A 20,227-nucleotide genomic window follows, 5' to 3' on the forward strand; every position below is an offset into this window, starting at 1 on the left:
TAGATTGGCATAGATAGGGAGGCCTGTGCATGTGTTTCTAAGCTGGGCCTTGCAGGGACAGGATAGGTGGAAAGCATTCCAGATAGAAGGATGGCCAAGAAAGGGGCAGAGACTGGAAGGACTTAGCAAATAGCTGGAGTGAAGGATACACATTGGGGAGCAGTGAAGAAAAATTGCATTGGGTATTGTTATCAGAGAGGTAGGTGTGATGTCACAGAAAAGCAGTCAAGGAGACAGGAGATCCACAAGGTCTCCTCCTGAGAAAGGAGGCCCTTCCTACCTTGCCTGCCTACCATCCATCTCACACTGCCAGGATGGGTGGGCAGGTGGCCTATCCCCATGGGTAGCCCTTATACCCGTCACTGAAAAATAGGTAGTTAGTTGGAAGGCTGGAGGAAGAGAGTGTGTTCATTTGGAGGCAGGTAAGAATGTGGGACAGAGGAAGGGACTGGAGGTTTGGGGGTCAGAGGCAAATCTGCTCAATTCAGTAACTTCTCATTAAGCACCCGATAAGAGGCACGCAAATGCAAGAAGCAGTTAGGTAGGTAGTGCAGTGGATAGAGCACTGGGACCTGGAGTCAGGAAGATCTTGAGTTCAAACCTGACCTCCAGCATTTACTAGCTGTATGACCTTGGACAAGTCACTTCACCTCTGCCTCAGTTGCCTCATCTATCAAATGGGAATAAATAATAGCACCTGCTTTGCAGGGTTGTTAGCAGGTTTTGTTACAACACTTAGCACAGGGCCTGACATGCAGTAGCTGCTTAATAAGTGTTTAGTAATTTTTTAATTAAGGCATGTTGCAAACCTTAAAGCGCTATATTAGTAATCATTAATAATATCAGCTGTGCTGGGTGCTGGGGACACAGACAAAAAGTGAAATACAGAAAAAGTGCTTCACATGCCACAGGAGTGGCCATGATTGCCAAGGGAGAGAGTGTGGGCATAGCAGAGCATGCCCAGGGCAGCTTGGGAGGAAAAGAGTGACTGAGAAAGAAGGGGTCACTGCCTGGGGGGTCAGGAGACCCCCTCTAGCAGGCAAAGAGCAGACATTTCCAGTGAGTGGGAGGGCCAGGCAACGGGTAAGTGGGCCTCAGAGAAGTGGAGGCCTCATTTGAGCAAGGGCACTGGGGAGATTGTAGGGCTTTAAAGGCCCCTGGAGAGGAAGAGAAGGAAGGGTCGCCTGAGAAAAGTAGCTGCTTGGGCCTACTGCCAGGCCTTCCCTTACCTGGCCTTGTCTGGCCCACAGATCCTCACTGCCCTGGACCGAGATGTTGGCTGCAGAAAGCAGAAGCTGCGCCTCAAGTTGGAGCAGGTCATCAGTCTGGTGTCCAGCAACAGCTGAGGACAGAGGGGCTGGGGAGGGGAACCCAGCAACCCATCCTCCTCTCTGCTTCCTTCCCCCACAGCCCATCCCCCTTTTCAACTCCCCACAGACACAGCCCATCCCTCTTCTCTGCCTCCCCCTAGGGGTGGAGGGGGCCTTTATCTCTGCTTACCACCAGGGGAGATTACAGATGGACAGGCCTCCCCTCACCCACAATAGAGGTAGAAAGGGGAGACAGGCTGGGCACATCTGGGTGGACCTGCACACCCCCCCCATGGAAACCAAAGGGGGGGCAGTGTCTAACTCTGGCCTCATGGAGGGGAGGGTCTTTACTTAGTGCCTTTCTTTTTTGGGGGGTGGAGGGCCAATACTACTCATTCAGGCCCCCCATGGCCAACAGCAGCAATACCCCCAGAGATGGACCCCCAATTCTCCCACCTTCCTCTAAGCTCCGATCTCTTCCCTACCCACTTTGTGTGTGCTGTCCCAGGTGTTTAACAGAACCTATCCTCAGCCTGTATTTATAACTCTCCTCTTCACCCCAAAACCCTGACTTGGCCTATTTATTTAATTTTAACACCCCTTCCCCTGTAAATATTCTTCCTGCCTGAGGGTGGCTAGTGCTGTGCCCTGTGGAAATGCCCAGCCAGCGGCCATGGCCCCCATTCCTTCCCTTTCCCTAAACCTGTTCTCGGGCCCTCCTGGCCCCTCTTGCTTTGTTTCTGGGACTGTCACCTCAGGAGCCCCTGTTTGTATACGTGTGTGCCAGCACGTGTCTGGTGGTCTTGGGGCTAGCAGCTTTCAGAGCCTCTCACCAGTCAGGAAGGTGGTAGCAAGGGCCCTGACTTTGAGCTTTCCCCTTCCACCTGGGGTGCAGTGGAAGGAGCCCTGGAATGGGAGTGGGAAGACCTTGGACCTAGTCCTTTCCCTCAGGGCCTCAGTTTCCTCATCTTTAAAATCATGGGATTTAGTAGACGGTCTTTAAGGGCCCTCCCAGCTCTGCCAGCATAGTTCGACAGACCCTCTCCTCCACATCCCAGTCAGTGCCAGGCAGCCATCCTCCTCTCTACACCCAGCAAAGCAATAACAAGGGTTTACCTGGTGCCACCTCCCCATCCAGTGACCCCTGCTCCCACTTCTGTGGGCCCAGGGCCAGTGCCACCTTTCCCTCACAGTGGCAGTGCCTTTCACCTGCCTTCGGAAGCCTGCCAATGTGGCCACACAGTGGCTTATCCAGACATCCCTGCATATACACATCCCTGGCCAGGGAAAGAGGCATGGACACCTGGGCTGGGACAGAGGCTTGTTATCTTATAGAGGCCGTGCCTTATTCCTTAATTTATTCTGTACACTGCCCCAAAGTGTAGACATTTTCTGTACAAAGCCAAGCAACTGGCCTGCCCTGTAAATATGTGTCTGTGCCCCACAGTCTGATCGTCCTCTGTCTCTCTTCTCCTTCACCCTCCCCCATTCCTGGCCGCATGAGCTTTTTACTTTTGCGTTTTGTAATTATTTTCTTTTGCTAATTAAAATGCCTGGAAAAGAAATGGCTTTTAACCCTGCTAATTTAGGGGGTGTTTTGTCCCTTTCATTCATGCCCTCTGGGAACCCATGGTTGCAGCTTTGGGGGGTTAGTATAAAACCCTGGAGGACGAGCAAGAGCGGAGGACCCTGGGTTACAACAAGATGTTCAGGGGAGTCTCGGGGGACACAGGTACAAATAAAGTAGGCCAGGATTAATAATCGAGAGACCTTCACTTTTAACTGGGATTGGATCCAAAGAAAGCAATCCAGACCAGGGGTAAGACTCCTCACAAAAGAGGTGCTTAATAAAGGTGTGTTGAGAAAAAAGCTGCTGTAGGCAAAAAAAGAAGCCAGTTAATGGGGGAAGGAGGGGACACCGAAGTGGCATCAGGAATTCTGCAAAGCCATTCGCTACCTTTGTTATTTATTCATCCATTGGGGTGGGAGGTGCCATGATGCTAAAAGACCTATGTCTCCCTTAGTCCTGCCTTTCAGTTTCTATGGTCTGTTACAGAGCTTTCAAGGGTAGTATCTGCCCTGATTAATTTTTTTTTTCAGTAATAAAGTACTGTCATGTTGAAAGCCTGTTTTATTACTACTGAGGCCCCCTCTTTGCAGAGGAGGTTCATGTTTTGAGGCCAGACCTGTTTCAGTCCTGGATGTGGCCTCTGCCCTGCAGTCTGGAGACCTCCCAACTTGATCTGATGGCAGCTAGGCAACCTACATTGGCCTGGTGAAGGTGCTGCTTCTGTCCAGAAGTGGAGCATTTGCCTCCATCCAGCAGTCTGGGAGGTGACTTCCATTCAGCTTTCAAATGTAAAGCTCTCTTTGCATTACCAGATGGTACCACCTTAGCCACAGTGCCTCAGGTTGGATCCTACCAGTAAGACACTGTCACTATTCCAGAAATTAAAGGAGCAGCTTCTGAGCGCAATGCTTTCTGGAATAAGATGAGCGCAGCAAATGGACATCGACAGGCCCAGCAGGACATAACAAAGAGCAGAGAGCCAATAAACATTAAGCACCTACCAGATGCTGCGGGACTCAAAAGACAGTCCCAGCCCCCCAAAGAACTCAGTGTAACAGAGGAAACTACATATAAACAACAATGTACAAACAATATGTAGATACCCAGCAAAGGGGAAGGGTCTCAAAGAGGATGGGGAAATGTTTCCTGTAAAAGGTGGGATTTTAGCTGGGAATTCAGGAGGCAAACATGAGGGAAAAGCAGGGGAAATTCCTGGAGTCTAGAAACAGAATGTCTTTTTTTAATTATTTTTTCAAGGTTATTGAATTTTTTAAAATCAATTTTATTTTCAGTATTGAATTCTCTACCCCCTTCTCTCACCCACTGACAAAGCAAGAAAAACAAAACCTGATACAGATATATAATGTCATTCAAAGACCAAATGATCATATTAGCCATGTCCCCCCAAAATAGATGGGGGGAAGAAAGGAAAATAAGATTCAGTCTGTCTTCTGAGACCATCACTTCTAGAGATGGGCAGCATGTTTTATCATGAATCTTTTGGAACTTGCTATTTTGTTGTTTAATTGTCGTGTCTGAGTCTTTGTGACCCCATTTGGGGTTTCCTTGGCAAAGATACTGCAGTGGTTTGCCATTTCCTTCTCCAGCTTGTTTTACTGATGAGGAAACTGAGATAACAGGGGTGACTTACCCAAGGTCACACAGCTAGTAAATGTCTGAGGCCAGATTTGAATTCTGGAAGATGAACTTCCTGACTCCAGGGCCTGTACTATATTCACTATAGTGCCTCCTAGCGGCCCTGCTTAGTCTTTACAACATTGTTACTTTGTATAAGTCATTCTCCCGGTTCTGCTTGTTTTGTTTCACATCAGTTCATAAGTCTTCCCAGATCTTTTGAAACCATCCCCGCTTCGTCATTTCTTCACAATAGTATTCCATCACATGTGCCATAACTTGTTCAACTATGCTCCAAATGATAGGCTTCACTTTCCAATTCTTTGCCACCATGAAAAGAGATGCTATATTTTTTTTTTGGAAAAATGAGTTCTTTTCCTTTTTGATCTCTTTGGGGCATAGACTTAGGGGTGGTATTACTGGGTTAAAGGATAGACACAACTTAATAGTTTTTTTTTTTTAAGCATAGCTCTAAATTTTTTTCCAGAATGGTCAGATCAGTTCACAGCTCCACCAACACTGCACTAAAGAACCTTGTTGTCCCACAGCACTTCCAGAATTTGACATTCCTCCCCCACCCTTTTTATAGTCAATTTAGCCAATCTGATGGGTGTGAGGTGATATCTCATAGTTGTTTTAATGTACATTTCTCTAATTATTAGTGATTCTGAGCATTCTTTCTTTTTTAAAAAATATTTTTGTTGATGTCTTCTGTTTCATACATCATCATCATTCCCAGTATCTCTCCCCCTCTTCTTCTCAGAGAGCCCTCCCAAATAACAAACTATTTTTTCCAGGTTGGTTTTTATTTATTTATTTATTCAAATATCTTGTTTATTTATTTTTAACTTTCTTTTAAATAATTTTAGTTCCGAATTCTCTCCCATCTCTCCCCCACTCATTGTGAAATCAAGAAATGTGATATCAGTTATATATGTGAAATCATGAAAAACATATTTCCATATTAGCCATGTTGCAAAAAAGATGCTATCTATTCCCTCTCTTTTTCCCCTGCCCCCCTTTAAGAATCTATTCAGCTTCTGACTAATGCCTCCCTTAATCTATTCTCCCTCTTTATTCCTCTCCCCCTTTCCTTAGCCCCTCTTCCCCTAAATTCCCCTTTGGGTAAGATGTATTTTTGTACCCAGCTGTGTAAGTATAGATATTCTTCTCTCCTTTAACCAGTTCAAATGACAATAGGTTCAAGTGTCACTCTTTCTCTCATTCCCCCCTTCTAATTGTTTGAACTTCTCTTTGTGCATTCAGTTCAAGATCATTTCTCCCTTCCTTCTTTTCCTGTCCCTCTTCTCCTAGTGTGTCCCTCTTGCTCAATCATTCCTTTCTTCCTTCTACCTCATCAAAACATATCAGAGGCATTCCCAGGCCCTCCATCTAATTAAACTTTGTGATCCCTGATGATGATAGAATTATAAAGGGCTATGTTTATCATATCTCCATATAAGAATGTAAACAGTTTAATCCTATTTGGTTCCTTATGATTGCTCCTTTATGTTTACCTTTTTTATGGTGCTCTTGACTCCTGTGTTTCTATGCTAAATTTTTTCTTCGGTTCTGGTCTTTTCATCAGGAATGCTTGGAAGTCCTCTATTTTGTTAAAGATCCATTTTTTCCCCACACAGGAGGATACTCAGTTTTGCTGGCTAATTATTGTTTGTTGTAATCCTAGATCTTTTGCACTCTGGAATATCATATTCCAAACTTGCTGCTTCTTTAGGGTGGTGGTTCCTTAATCTTGTGTGATCCTAACCATGACTACTCAGTATTTGAATTATGTCTGGCTACTCACCATATTTTTTCCTTGACCTGGCAGTTCTAGATCTTGGCTATAGTAGAGTATTGGTTGGAATTTTCATTTTAGTGTTTCTTTCAGGATGTGACTGGTGAATTTTTTCAATTTCTACTTTGCTCCCTGGTTCGAAGATATCTGGGCAGTTTTCTTTTAAGATTTTTATGATGTTTCAGCTCTTTTTTTGTCCATAATTTTTGAGTTGGTCCCAGGATTCTTAAATTATCTCTCCTTAGTCTGTTTTCCAGGTCAATTGTTTTTCCTATGAGATAATTCACATTTTTCTCTATTTTTTCAGGTTTTTTTTTACTTTGTTTTATTTTTTCTTGATGTCTCATGGAGTCATGAGCTTCCATATGGTCAGTTCTAATTTTCGGAGTTTTTCTTCAGTAAGATTTTGTACTTATTTTCCTAAGCTGTTAATTATCTTTTCATATCTTTCTTCCCCAGCTCTGTTTTTTTCCCCATTTTCCCCTTTATATAGTTTTTTTAAAAAATAATTTTAGCTCTTTTAAAAAATTCCTTCTTTAACTCTTCTAGAAATTCTTAGTGGACGCATGTCCACACTGAATTTTTCTTTGAAGTCTTGCTTGAAAATGTTTTCAAGTTATTCTCTTCTTCTGTGTTTGGCATCCTGAGCTTTCCTGTCACTATGATAGTTCTTTAGAGTCAGGTTCTTTTTCTGTTACTTGCTTATTCCTCTTCTTGACTTTGGACTTGATATTTGTGCTGAGCTCTGCAAACTTTTATGGGCAGAGGTGGGGTGGATGTCTGGCCTGGGCTTCTGTCCTCTTACAACCTCCTGCTGCTTATACAGCTCTGGCTGGAGGCCTGCAAGCTTTTAGTGCTCCCAAAGTGGTGAGATCAGGGACGAGGTCGGTTTCCTGACTTCCTGACCTGAGTTCTGCAAGTTCCTGACCCAAGTTTTGGTCTTCTCACTTGTCCCTGGTTGGGAATTTCAGCAGACAGCGGCTGGACTCAGTCACTATCAGCCTGCTGTGATGCTCTACAGGTTCAGAATGACTGAACTGCTGACTTCCCTTTGCTCTGGCACTCCTGCTCTGGTTATTCCCCTGAAGGTCTACATGCTGGGCTGAAGGCTAGAATGGAGAGATATGGGATGATAGCTCCTGGGGACAGATGGATCAAGAGGGTTTCTTGAAGACAGGGGAGACATGGGCATGTTTGTAGTCAGTGGAGAATGAGCCAGTAGAGAGGGAGAGATTGAAAATAAGTGAGGGAGTAGGTATGATAGAGAGGACAATCTGTGGAAAAGATGGGATAGAATGGGGATCACTTGTACATGTAGAGCATTTCCTTAGCAAGGAGAAGGGGAATCTCTTCATGTGAGACAGGGGTAAACAAAGGGATAAATGGGAAAAGACATCTAAGTGATATGAGATGAAGAGAGGAGGAGGAGAGAAGAGAGCACTCTTGGCAAATAGCCTTGATTTTTTTTTCAGTGAAATATGAGGTGAGGTTCTTATCTGAGGTGGCTATTTAATAAACATTTATATTAAGCACCAACTATGTGCTAGGCAGATCCTGGGTTACAAAAGATGCTCCCCCCTCCCCCCACCCCTCCCTTCTCTTCCCCTCTCCTTTCTCCTCTCCTCTCCCCTCTCTCCTTGCCTGGGGTGCTCTACCCAGGGGAAGGTATACTTTAATGGTCAAAAGCTGCCTGTTTTCCTTTGGGTTTACTGGCTACATTTCTTGCTCAAAGACCAAGCCTTAAGCCCAATTCACTCTGGAGCTCATAGACTGGACAACAGGTCCCTGCCCTTCTAGTACAGAGTGAATGTAAATACTAAATAGTAACAGTTTCTCTTTTTTCCAGGAATCTGAGGGTCTTCCCCTCCCAGTTTGATTTTTTTTTTTATTCATTGAACGGATGTATCTCGCTCAAAGTGAGGATGTGATAAGACCTAAGCCTGAAAGGGCCAGGGTCTCCCATTGCATCCTGGGCCATCTCCAGTCATCCTGATGAATATCAGGCCACTAGACCGAGATGGCTCAGCAGGAGAAAGTGAGGTTGGTGATCTTGCACAGCCCTCTCTCCCTCAAATCAAAGTCAACTGCAAGTCATATCATCATCTTGATGTCATGGTCCTCTTTGGGAATGAAGCACAAACACAACAAGAGGAAGACAATATACCAATAACTACAAATAACTGTACAAACAAGCTATATACAAGACAAACTGGAGATAATCATTAGAGAATTAAGAAGGATTGCCAAAGGCTTCCTATAGAAGGTGGAATTTTATCTGAGACGTAAAGGAAGTCAGGAGGCAGAGGTAAGGAAAGAGAGAGCACTCTAGACACAGGGGAAAAGCCTGAAGTCAGGAAATGGAGTGTCTTGTTCAAAAAATAACCAAAAGACCAGTATCACTGGATTGTATAGTATATGGAGGGATATAAGAAAGTGTAAGAAGATTGGAAAGGAGGAAGGGAGACAAGCCCAGCAAGTTACAAAGGTCTTTGAATGCCAGACAGAGGATTTTGGCTTTGAAAGGGAACCATTGGAGTATAGTGCATAGGGAGTTGATACTGGAATTTATTGAATAGGGTGGGTACAGGGGGAGTCAGGATGAAAAGGTTTGGAAAAACCACTGTGGTGAGTGGGACAGTGCTTCAGGGAGGTATAAAGGGATTGCTTTGCTGCATCAAAGGCCCAGCTGAGATTGTTCAATACAAATTTGTAATGGAGCCAGCCAGAACAGTTCCATGGTTTTCTCCAGCCTTGTTTAGTGGTACATGAGTAGGAGTAAAGGTAACAGATGATTGAAATGATCCAGGGCTTGTCAGAGTAAGACTGGTGCTATGGTAAGGGGACAGGGGCCTCAATGGAGGAGACTAGTGCAGCATGTAACTGATTCACCAAAGGCTCAAGATAGGGAAGGGAGAATTCAGCCAGTGCAGGGGTGATAGCCTGGGAAAGAACTGAGGGGTAGAGGGACAAAAGATCATGAAGAAGATGAGGCACAGGGTTTGGGGTGGCAAGGTAAAGGAAGATGAGTAATTACAACAGACTGCGATCAGACAAGGGAATTTCCGAGTTCATAAACATGGAAGCAGAGTATTTGAGAGTGATGGCAAGGTCAAGGGTATGACCATCTCTGTATGTAGCTGCAATGGGGTGGAGAAGTACTTCATGGGAAATGGGCAAGTTGAGGAACTAAGAGTTTAGGATTCTTGAGAGATGATTGAAGCAAATGAGGTGAAGTAACATGCCCGGACTCACACAGTTAGCTAGTGTCTGAGGTCAAATTTGAAAGGAAGGTGAGTGTTCCTGACTTCAGGCCCAGTGCTCTATCCACTGCACCACTTAGCTGTTTTTTATGTAATTGATCTTTAATTGAACATATCTCCAACATGACCTTGCCTCTGTGCTCCTTTAGTTCACCACAGTGGTTTTACAGTTAAGGGAAAAGGTCAAAGGAAATTACTTGCTTAAGGTCACACATAGGTAGGAGATAGCAGAATTTGCTGTGATCCCAGGTCCTTACCCTTCAAAGTAGGTGCTTCTTCTCCTGTGCCATGTCCTCTCACTACATCCTCTGATTCTGAAGGGCTTCTTCCAATCGACCAGCACAACCATGCTCACAGTCTTCTTTCTGATCCCCCTCCCCTCCTAAATCCAAACATTTTCTTCACTGCCTCTGTTCAAAAATTCTTACAGTCACCTAGCTTCTCACCTCTCTTTTTTCTATTTCCATTTTCCTACAATTACATGTAAAAATAATTTTTAATTTTAATATTCTTTTATTTTAAACTTTTTAAAAAAGGTTTTGAGTTCCAAATTTTATCCCTCCCTCCCCCCACCCCTTCCTAAGACAGTATGTAAAGCATTTCCATGTTAGTCATTTTGTCTTTCCCCTCTTTAACCCCTTACAAGTGTGGTCTCTGCCCACAACACTGTATTAAAGCTGCTTTCTGTAATGTCCTCTCTGCTAGTCACCAAACTCAGTCCTCACCTCTACTGACCACCCTTTCTCATGGATACTCTTCTCCCTTGAGCGTTTTGAAGAGTTCTACCTTCTCTTTCATTTTCTGTTGGTTTTGCCTCTGACAGCCTTTCTCATCATTCCTTAAATATAGGCATTCTCCACTTGCCATCTCCTCACTTCAGATCAGAAATACCACAGTTTTTCCTCTGCCTTTCCCATGACTCACTAGTACTATAGGGGATGGTCAGGATCTCTCCAGCCTCCTACTTCTTGTGCATGATCCATCTTGCTGATCAAGGAAAAAAAGTAGAATTCAAAACTCAAAGTTTGCAGAAGTGGTCCAAACTTTATACACACACACAAACACACATATTCACAAAATATACAACACAGTATACATACACATACAAGAACATATAGGAATATGTACACATACATACAATATAACACACATAATCATATACACTTAACATATACTCTTAACGTACATACATATATTTCTACTTATGTCAGGCACTCTTTTTTTTCTCCCACTTAATAGTATTATATTATTTCCAATTACATGTAAAGATAGTTTTCAACATTCACTTTTATAAGATTTCGAATTTCAAATCCTTCCCTTCCCAAGACGGCATGCAATCTGACATAGGTTATACATGTACAATCATACTAAACATATTTCCACATTAGTCATGTTGTGAAAGAAGAATCAGAACCAAAGGGGAAAACTACAAGAAGGGAAAACAAAAACAGCAACAAAAAAAAGAAAAAAAAATCCCATGCTTTGATCTGCATTCAGACTCCATAGTTCTTTGGATATGGATAGCATTTTCCAGGAACTGTCTTAGATCATTGTATTGCTGAGAAAAGCTAAGTCTATCAAAGTTTATCATTGCACAATGTTGCTGTTACAGTGTACAATGTACTCCTGGTTCTTCTCCCTTCACTCAGCATCAGTTCATATAAATCTTTCCAGGTTTTTCTGAAGTCCACCTGTTCATCATTTCTCATAGCACAATAGTATTCCATTACATTCATATACCACAGCTTGTTTAGCCATTCCCCAATTGATCAGCATCTCCTCAATTTCCAATTCTTTGCCACCACATAAAGAGCTGAATGGTTGGATCAGTTCACAACTCCATCAACAATGCATTAGTGTTCCAATTTTCCCACATCTCTTTCAACATTTGTCATTTTCCTGTTTTGTCATGTTCATCAATTTGATAGGTGTGATGTGGTACATCAGAGTGGTTTTGATTTGCATATTACTTTAATCAATAGTGATTGAGAGCATTTTTACATATGACTATAGATAGCTTTAATTTCTTCTTCTGAAAACTGCCTCTGTTCATATCCTTTGATCATTTATCCATTGGGGAATGACTTATATTCTTATAAATTCAACTGAGTTCTCTATATATTGAAGAAATGAGTCCTTTACCAGAGACACTTCCTGTTAACCTTCTAATCTTGGTTGCAATGGCTTTGTTTGTGCAAAAACTTTTCAATTTAATGTAATCAAAATCATCCATTTTGCATTTCATAATATTCTCTATCTCTTGTTTGTCATAAATCATTCCCTTCTCCATAGATCTGACAGGTAAACTATTCCTTGCCCTCCTAGTTTGCTTATAGTATCAGCTTTTATATCTAAATCATGTATCCATTTTGACTTTATCTTGGTGTAGGGTGTAAGATGTTAGTCTATGCCTAGTTTCTGCCATACTATTTTCCAGTTTTCCCAGTAGTTTTCGTTCAATAGAGAGTTCTTACAGTAACAGTCACACTATGTGATGACTGACTTTAATAGACTTAGCTCTTCTCAGCAATGCAAGGACCTAAAACAACTCCAAAAGACTCATGATGGAAAATCAGAGAATAAATAACTGGAAAAATATCAGTTGCTTGTGGGTAGGCTGAGCTAATATAATAAAAATGACAATTCTACCTAAATTAATTTACTTGCTCAGGCCATACCAATCAAACTACTAAAAACTGGAGAAAGAAATATGGAGTCTGAATGCAGATCAAACCATACTATTTGCTCTCTTTTTTTGTTTCATTGTTTTTTTCTTTCTCATGGTTCCTCCCATTCATTCTAATTCTTCTGTACAGCATGACTAATGTGAAAATATGTTTAATCAGAATGTGTATGTAGAGCCTATATCAGATTGCACACCATCTTCGGGAGGGAAGCAGAGAAAATTTAAAACTTATGAAAGTGAATGTTGAAAACTAAAAATAAATAAGATTTTTTTAAAAAAATCATGAGTTCTTATGCCAGAATTTGGAGACTGGATTTATCAATTCGTAGATTACTACAGTAATTGACTATTATGTCTTGCAGCTAGGTGGTGCAGTGGCTAGAGCACCAGTGCAGGAGCCAGGAGGACCTGAGTTGAAATCTCACCTCAGGCACTTGACACTCACTAGCTGTGTGACCTTGGGCAAGTCCTCATCCAATTGCCTTATCCTGGATCACCTCCAGGCATCTTGATGAATATCTGGTCATTGGATTCAGATGACTCTGGAGGAGAAGTGAGGCTGGTGACCTGCACAGCCCTCCCTCACTCAAAACAAAGTCAAGTGCAAGTCACGTCATTATTTCTCTGATGGCATGGTCTTCTTCAGCAACAAAGGACAAACACACACACATACCTAATATATTCCACTGATCCACCACTCATTTCTTAGCCAGTTTTGATGATTGCTGCTTTATAATACAATTTAAGATCTGGTACAGCTAGGCCACTTTCCCTTCCATTTCTATTCATTAATTCCCTTGATATTCTGGATCTTTTGTTTTCCAGATGAATTTTATTTTTTTCTAGCTCTATAAAATAATTTTTAGTAGTTTGATTGGTATGGCCTGAGCAAGTAAATTAATTTAGGTAGAATTGTAATTTTTATTATATTAGCTCAGCCTACCCACAAGCAACTGATATTTTTCCAGTTATTTAGATCTGACTTTATTTCTGTGAAGTGTTTTGTAATTGTGTTCATATAGTTCCTGGGTTTGTTTTGGTAGGTAGAATCCCAAATGTTTTGTATTGTCTACAATTATTTGAAATGGAATTTCTCTATCTTTTGCTGCTGGACTTTATTAGTAATATATAGAAATGCTGATGATTTATGTGCGTTTATTTTATATCCTGCAACGTTGCTAAAGTTGTGAATTATTTCAGCTAGTTTTTTAGCTGATTCCCTAGGATGCTCTAAGTATACAATCATATCATCTGCAAAGAGTGATAGCTTTGTTTCCTCATTGCCTATTCTAAGTCCTTCAATTTCTTTTTCTTCTCTTATTGCTAAAGCTAACGTTTCTAGTACAACATTGAATAACAATGGTGATAATGGACATCCTTCTTTCACCCTCAATCTTAATTGGAAATGCTTCTAACTTATCCCGGTTACATATAATGCTTGCTGATGGTTTTAGATAGATGCTACTTATCATTTTAAGGAAACTCCATTTATTCCTATACTCTCTAGTGTTTTTTAATAGAAATGGGTGCTGTATTTTGTCAAAAGCTTTTTCTGCATCTATTAAGATAATCATATGATTTGTTAGTTTTGTTATTGATATGGCCAATTATGCTGACAGTTTTCCCAGTGTTTAACCAGCCCTGCATTCTTGGTATAAATCCCACCTGATCCTAGTGTATTATCCTCATGACAAGTTGCTGAGAACTCTTTGCTAACATTTTATTTAAAACTTTTGCATCAATATTCATTAGAGAAATTGGTCTATAATTTGTTTTCTCTGTTTTGGCTCTTCCAGCATCATAGTTATACTATAAAAAGAATTTTGTAGGACTCCATCTATTTTTCTAAATAGTTCATATAGTATTGGAATTAATTGTTCTTTAAACATTTGGGTGAATTCATTTGTAAATTCATTTGGCCCTGGTGATTTTTTTCTGAGGAAGCTCATTGAAGGCTTCTTCAATTTCTTTTCCTGATTATTTAAGTATTTCATCTCCTCTTCTGTTAATCTGGGCAACTTATATTTTTGTAAGTATTTTTTGAATTTTAGTAAATTTAAAAAATTTTTGTAAATATTTATCCATTTTATATAGATTGTCAGATTTATTGGAGAAAATAGCTCTGAATTATTCTTTTAATTTCCTCTTCATTGGTGGTGAATTCACCCTTTTCATTTTTGATACTGGTAATTTGGTTTTCTCTTACTTTTTAAAAATCAAATTAACCAAAGGTTTATCTATTTCACTTGCATTTTCATAAAACCAGCTCTTAGTTTTATTTATTAATAAGTTCAAGAGTTTTCATAATTTCAATTTTATTAATCTCCCCTTCAATTTTCAGAATTACTCATTTGGTATTTAATTGGGGATTTTTAATTTGTTCTTTTTCTAGTTTTTTTAATTGCATACCCAATTCATTGATTGCCTCTTTCTTTATTTTACTCATGTAAGCATTTAGAGATATAAAAATTCCCCTAAGAACTACTTTGGTTGCATCCCATAAGTTTTGGTATGTTGTCTCATTATTGCCATTCTCTTTGATGAAGTTATTGTTTCTGATTTCTTGTTTGACTCACTCATTCTTTAGGATTAGATTATTTAGTTTCCAATTAATTTTTCGTCTATCTTTCCATGGCCCTTTATTATACATGATTTTTATTGCATCATGATCTGAAAAAGAGGCAATATTTCTGCATTGGATTGTGAAGTTTTTATGCTCTACTACACTGTCAATTTTTGCGTAGGTGCCAGGTACCAGAGAAAAAAAGTATATTCCTTTCTATCCCTGTTCAATTTCCTCCAGAGATCTACCATATCTAACTTTTCTAAAATTCTTTTCGTTTCCTTAACTTCTTTCTTATTTATTTTGTGATTAGATTTATCTAGTTCTGAGAGGAAAAGGTTGAGGTCCCCACACTAGTATAGTTTTGCGATCTATTTCTTTCTGTAACTCACTTAACCTTCTCTAAAAATTTGGATGCTGTACCACTTGGTGCATATATGTTAAGTACTGATATTACTCCATCATCTATGGTACCTTTTAGTAAGATAGAGTTTCCTTCCTTATCTCTTTTAATTAGATCCATTTCTGCTTTTGTTTTGTCTGAGATCAGATTTGCTACCCCTGCTTTGTAAAAAAATTTCAGCTGAAGCATAATACATTCTGCTCCAGCCGTTTACCTTTACTCTGTGTGTATCGCTCTGGTTCAGATGTGTTTCTTGTAAACAACATATTGTAGGATTCTGGTTTTTAATCCACTCTGCTATCTGCTTCCATTTTATGGGAGAGTTCACCCCATTCACATTCACAGTTATGATTATTGTTTCTTTCTCTGTCCTATTTTCTCCCATTTATACTTTTCTTTCTCCTTTCACCCTTTCCCTCCTCACCAGTGTTTTGCTTCTGACCACCACCCCCTTCAATCTGCCTTCCCTTCTATCAGCACCCCTCCCTTTTCCCTACTTCTTCTATCTACTCCCTCTGTTTCCCTTTCCCTTTCTTCTCTGACTTCCCTACAGAGTAAGATAGGTTTCAATAACTAATTGTGTATGTTATTCCCTCTTTGAGCCAAATACGATGAGTAAGGTTCAAATAATGCTCACCACACCACCTTTCTTTCTTTCCCTCTACTGTAATAGATCTTTTCCCTCTTCATTTACCCTATTCTGCCTCCTCCTTTCCTCTTCTCCCAGTGCAATCTTTTTTAACCCCTTAATTCATTTTATCCTAACATCAAAGTCAACTTATGCCCACACACTCTATGTGTACCCCTTATAAATGCCATAATAAAGATACAGTTCTCCATTATACACAGTAACAGCCACAGTGTGTGAGGACTGTTTCTGATAGACTTAGCCTTTCACAGCAATGCAAGGACCTAAAACATTCCCAAAGAAGTCTTGGGGCAAAATGCCATCCACATCGAGAGAAAGAACTATGGAATTGGAATGCAGAATGAAGCAGACTATTTTCTCTTGTGTTATGCTTTGTTTGGTTTTTCTCATGGTTTCTCCCATTCATTTTAATTCTTCTATGCAACATGACTAACGTACAAATGTGTTTAATAAGAATGTATGTATAGAACCCATATAAGATGGCATGCCATCTTAGGGAGGGAGAGGGGAGGGAAGGGGAGAAAATTTAAGACTTATGGAAGTGATTGTTAAAAACTGAAAACAAATAAATTAATTTTAAAAACGAAGATACAGTTCTCAAGAGTTACAAGTGTCATCTTCTTGTGTAGGGATGTAAACAGTTTAAGCTTATTGAATAACGTTTTGTTTTTTCTTTCCAGTTTATCTTCTTATGCTTCTCCTGAGTATTGTATACGAAGATCGAATTTTCTGTTCAGTTCTGATTCTTTCATAAGGAATGATTGAAAGTCGCTTATTTCACTGAAAGCCCATCTCTCCCCCTGAAAGATTATGCTTAGTTTTGCTGGGTAGCTGATTCTTGGTTGTAATCCAATCTCCTTTGCCTTCCAGAATATCGTATTCCAAGCCCTACAATCTTTTAATGTAAAAACCTAAGTCTTGCATAATCCCAAGATTTAAATTGTTTCTTTCTGGCTGCTTGCAGTATTTTCTCCCTGACCTGATAATTCTGAAATTTGGTTACAATATTCCTTGAAGTTTTCGTTTTGGGATCTCTTTTATGAGGTGATTGATGGATTCTTTCAATTTCTATTTTACCCTCTGGTTCTAGGATATCAGGGCAGTTTTCCCTGATAATCTCTTGAAAGATGCTACCCAGGCTTTTTTGTTTCTTTGTTTCTTTTATCATGGCTTTCAGGTTGTCCAATAATTCTTGAATTCTCTCTCCTGGATCTATTTTCCAGGTCAGTTGTTTTTCTAATGAGGTATTTCATATTTTCTTCTTTTGATTTTGACTGATTTGTGATGTCTCGTAGAATCATTAGCTTCCACTTGTCCAATTCTAATTTTTAAGGAATCATTTTCTTCAGTTAGCCTAATTCTACTTTTTAAGGAGCTGTTTTCTTCAGTGGACTCTTTTCCCATTTGGCCAACTGTATTTTTTTAAGGAATCGTTTTCTTCAGTCAATTTTTGTCCTTCCTTTGTCAAGCTGTAGATTGTCTCTTGCATCTCTCATTTCTTTCCCCAATTTTCCTTCTATGTCTTATTTGACTTTGAAAAGCCTTCTTGAGCTCTTCCAAGAAACTTTTTGGGCTTGAAGTCAATTCATATTTCCCTTTGAGGTTTTGGATGTAGGTATATTGTCAATGTTCTCTATTGAGTTTGTGTTTTGATTTTCCCTGTCACCATAGCAACTTTCTAGGCCAATGTTTGTTTTTGCTTCTTTCTCATCTTTTTTGCCTATTTCCTGGCTTTTAAAGTTGAGCTCTCCTGCCCGAGCACAGGGAGCACTGGTTCAAGCTTCTTGTTATGGGGGGCTAAGGGCTTGGTTTTGTGTGCTGGGGTCTCAGGTGCTGGCAGCTGGAGGCTGTAGCAGTATCTAGCATGTGCTGAGGCCAGATAGGGTCTTTCTGTGTTTCCCTGAGGCTACTCTGAAGCACAGGGAGGTCTGGCTGTTGGAGGATGCCTGCCTGCCTGAGGATGCACTGAAGCACGTGGTGGTTTTCAGAACTAGAGTCTGCTTGTTCCTCTGGCTATACTTAACACATTGGGGGTCCTGATGTTGGCATTTGCCTGTTCTACCACAAAGGGGCTCATGGTCTCCTACTGCTTTGCTGAGATGGGGTTTGCCAGGACATTTACTGTCCTGAAATGTGCTCCCCTTTTACCTGAGTGAGACAGACCTTTCTTGCCAATCCTCCAAGTTTCCTGGGCTAAAAGACTGTTCCCTGTCTCTCTGCTGTTCCAGGATTTGTTCTGGGATACTATTTTATGGTTGTTCAGAGGTGAAGATGGGAGAGCAACAATGATTTACTGTTTACTATGTTGGCTCTTTGTCTTTTGATGTTTTATTTTTTTTAATTCAATTTGATTTGGTTTTCATTCTAAATTGTCTTCTTCCCCCAAACATTGAGAACACAAGAAAAATAAAACCCTTACAAATATGAATAATTGTGCAAGACAAAATCTCACATTAGTCAATAAAAGGAAGGAAAGAAAGAAGAGAAAGAAAAAAAGATGTTTCAATATGTCTTCTGAGTCCATTAGTTCTGTCTGGAGGTGGGCAGCATTTTTCATCATGGGTCCTCTGGAGTTGTGTCAGATCATCATATTGATCAGAGTAGTTAAGTGTTTCACAGTGGATCATTCTGACAATATTGCTGTTACTGTATACTACTGGTTCACTCTGCCACAGGTCCTTCCAGGTTTCTCTGAAACCATCCCCTTCATCATTTCTTACAGCATAATAGTATTCCATCACAATCATACACTCTAACTTCTTCAGCCATCCCCCAATTAATTCCAATTCTTTGCTATCACAGAAAGAGATGCGATAAATATTTCTCTACATATGGGTCCTTTTCCTCTTTCTTTGATCTATTTGACCTATTGTTGGGTCAGAGGGTATGCACAGATTCTGCCTTTTGGTAGGTCATCTCCTCCCAGTTCAGTCTTGGGGGGAAGAAAAGCAGGGGAGTCACCGGACATAAGTGGTCAACAGCTCAGCGGGGCATGGGAACCCCAAACACTCCAAGAAGCAGAAGCCAGCTGAGAGTGTTGATAGAGACTCAAAGGATGGCAGGTCATTTGATCTCCAATGGCCACAGGGTATGGGTCAGAATCAAGAAGTGTGGTAGACAGGCACAGGTGAATGACCCCTCAGAGATATGGCTGGTCTCTTCTCCCCCCATTAAACACTAACAGGTGAGTCCAGTGCTTGCCAAGCCCCCAAGAGCCAGCTTACTTCTGAAGATAACTCTTGTTGGCTGTTTGCCCGACGTCAGGGAACTGGTAGGGCAAGCTGAGCAGTGGACCTCTTCTCTGCCACCACTGAGGAGTTGCACGTAGGCATGTGACACCTGGGCCCTGATGTCACCCCATGTCCTTCAGTTGGGACTAGCTGTAGGATACAAGTTGTAGAAGACACACCTTGAGAAGCCCAAGCCTAATGAGGATGGCCAGCTGGACTAGGATGAGCTAGAGTGAGTTGCCTGGGCTGCAGCTGGAAGACTAGAAGGGCCAAGAGGTAGGGATGGGAACAACAGCCTTAGCCACGCTCCCTTTAAGGATCCAAGGGTTAGGTCAAGCCAAATGGTCCTCTTCCCCACTCCTTTATCCTCCTGCCCTGATCCCCCAATACCTCAGGCCCAGTAGAAGCAGCCTTCTCCTTCCTCCCAGTTTCAGGAGGGACTTGGGGCAGATCTCTCCCTTTCCCGCATTATACCGTGTCATGCTGATTTGAGCACTACTCTTTCCCCTTCCCCCAAATTAGATTGAAAACTCTGTGACTGCAGGACTCCCAGCCCTCCATTCAAGTCTATCTCTATCGGCTCTTTCCTATCACCTCCATTAGGGCTATAATGGCTTCTGACTTCGTGTATCTGGATTGGAGTCTCCGACACTAGCTAGCTGGGTAATCCTGCACATCACTGAACTTGTCTGTCTCAGTTTCCTCATCTGCAAAATGGGGATCATAGTTGCCCCTATCCCCCCAAGGTTGTTGTGAGGATCCAATGAGATCTTCTTTATAAAGCATTTTGCAAAACTTCAAGTGCTAAAGGCTAGCTGCTACTATGATTCTCCTCAGGCCTACCCTATGGCCCACTCAGTAAGTGAGCTTTGCATGAATACAAGTGAATCCGGGCTATTGGAGATTATTGCAGTCTCTGGCACCTCCTGGGCCTTGTCTCTTCCACAAATTGGCTTCAGTCAGTTGGGAGAGGTCTGTTTGGTCAGGGAGAATAACATTTTAGGTGACAATTCACTGACTTCATGGAAGGACCATCAAAGGGGGTGGGGGTGAGGGAGACTTTAAGCTATATCCAAGTAATCACCGATCCTTAATGCAGAGAACAAAACACAAAAGCTTGGAG

General features: G+C 41.2%; 1 protein-coding gene across 1 annotated transcript in view; it reads left to right on the forward strand.

The window, feature by feature from the left end:
- Positions 1-2,875, forward strand: part of PLXNA3 (plexin A3) — a 30,254-nt gene extending 27,379 nt beyond the window's left edge. The window contains exon 33 of the mRNA XM_072626827.1: positions 1,251-2,875. Within this exon, the coding sequence (XP_072482928.1) occupies positions 1,251-1,346 (96 nt within the window). The 3' untranslated portion in view covers positions 1,347-2,875. The remainder of the gene's footprint in view (positions 1-1,250) is intronic.
- Positions 2,876-20,227: the final 17,352 nt, after the last annotated feature.

Source organism: Notamacropus eugenii, chromosome X, assembly GCF_028372415.1.
Source record: "Notamacropus eugenii isolate mMacEug1 chromosome X, mMacEug1.pri_v2, whole genome shotgun sequence".
Classification (NCBI taxonomy): Eukaryota; Metazoa; Chordata; class Mammalia; order Diprotodontia; family Macropodidae; genus Notamacropus; species Notamacropus eugenii.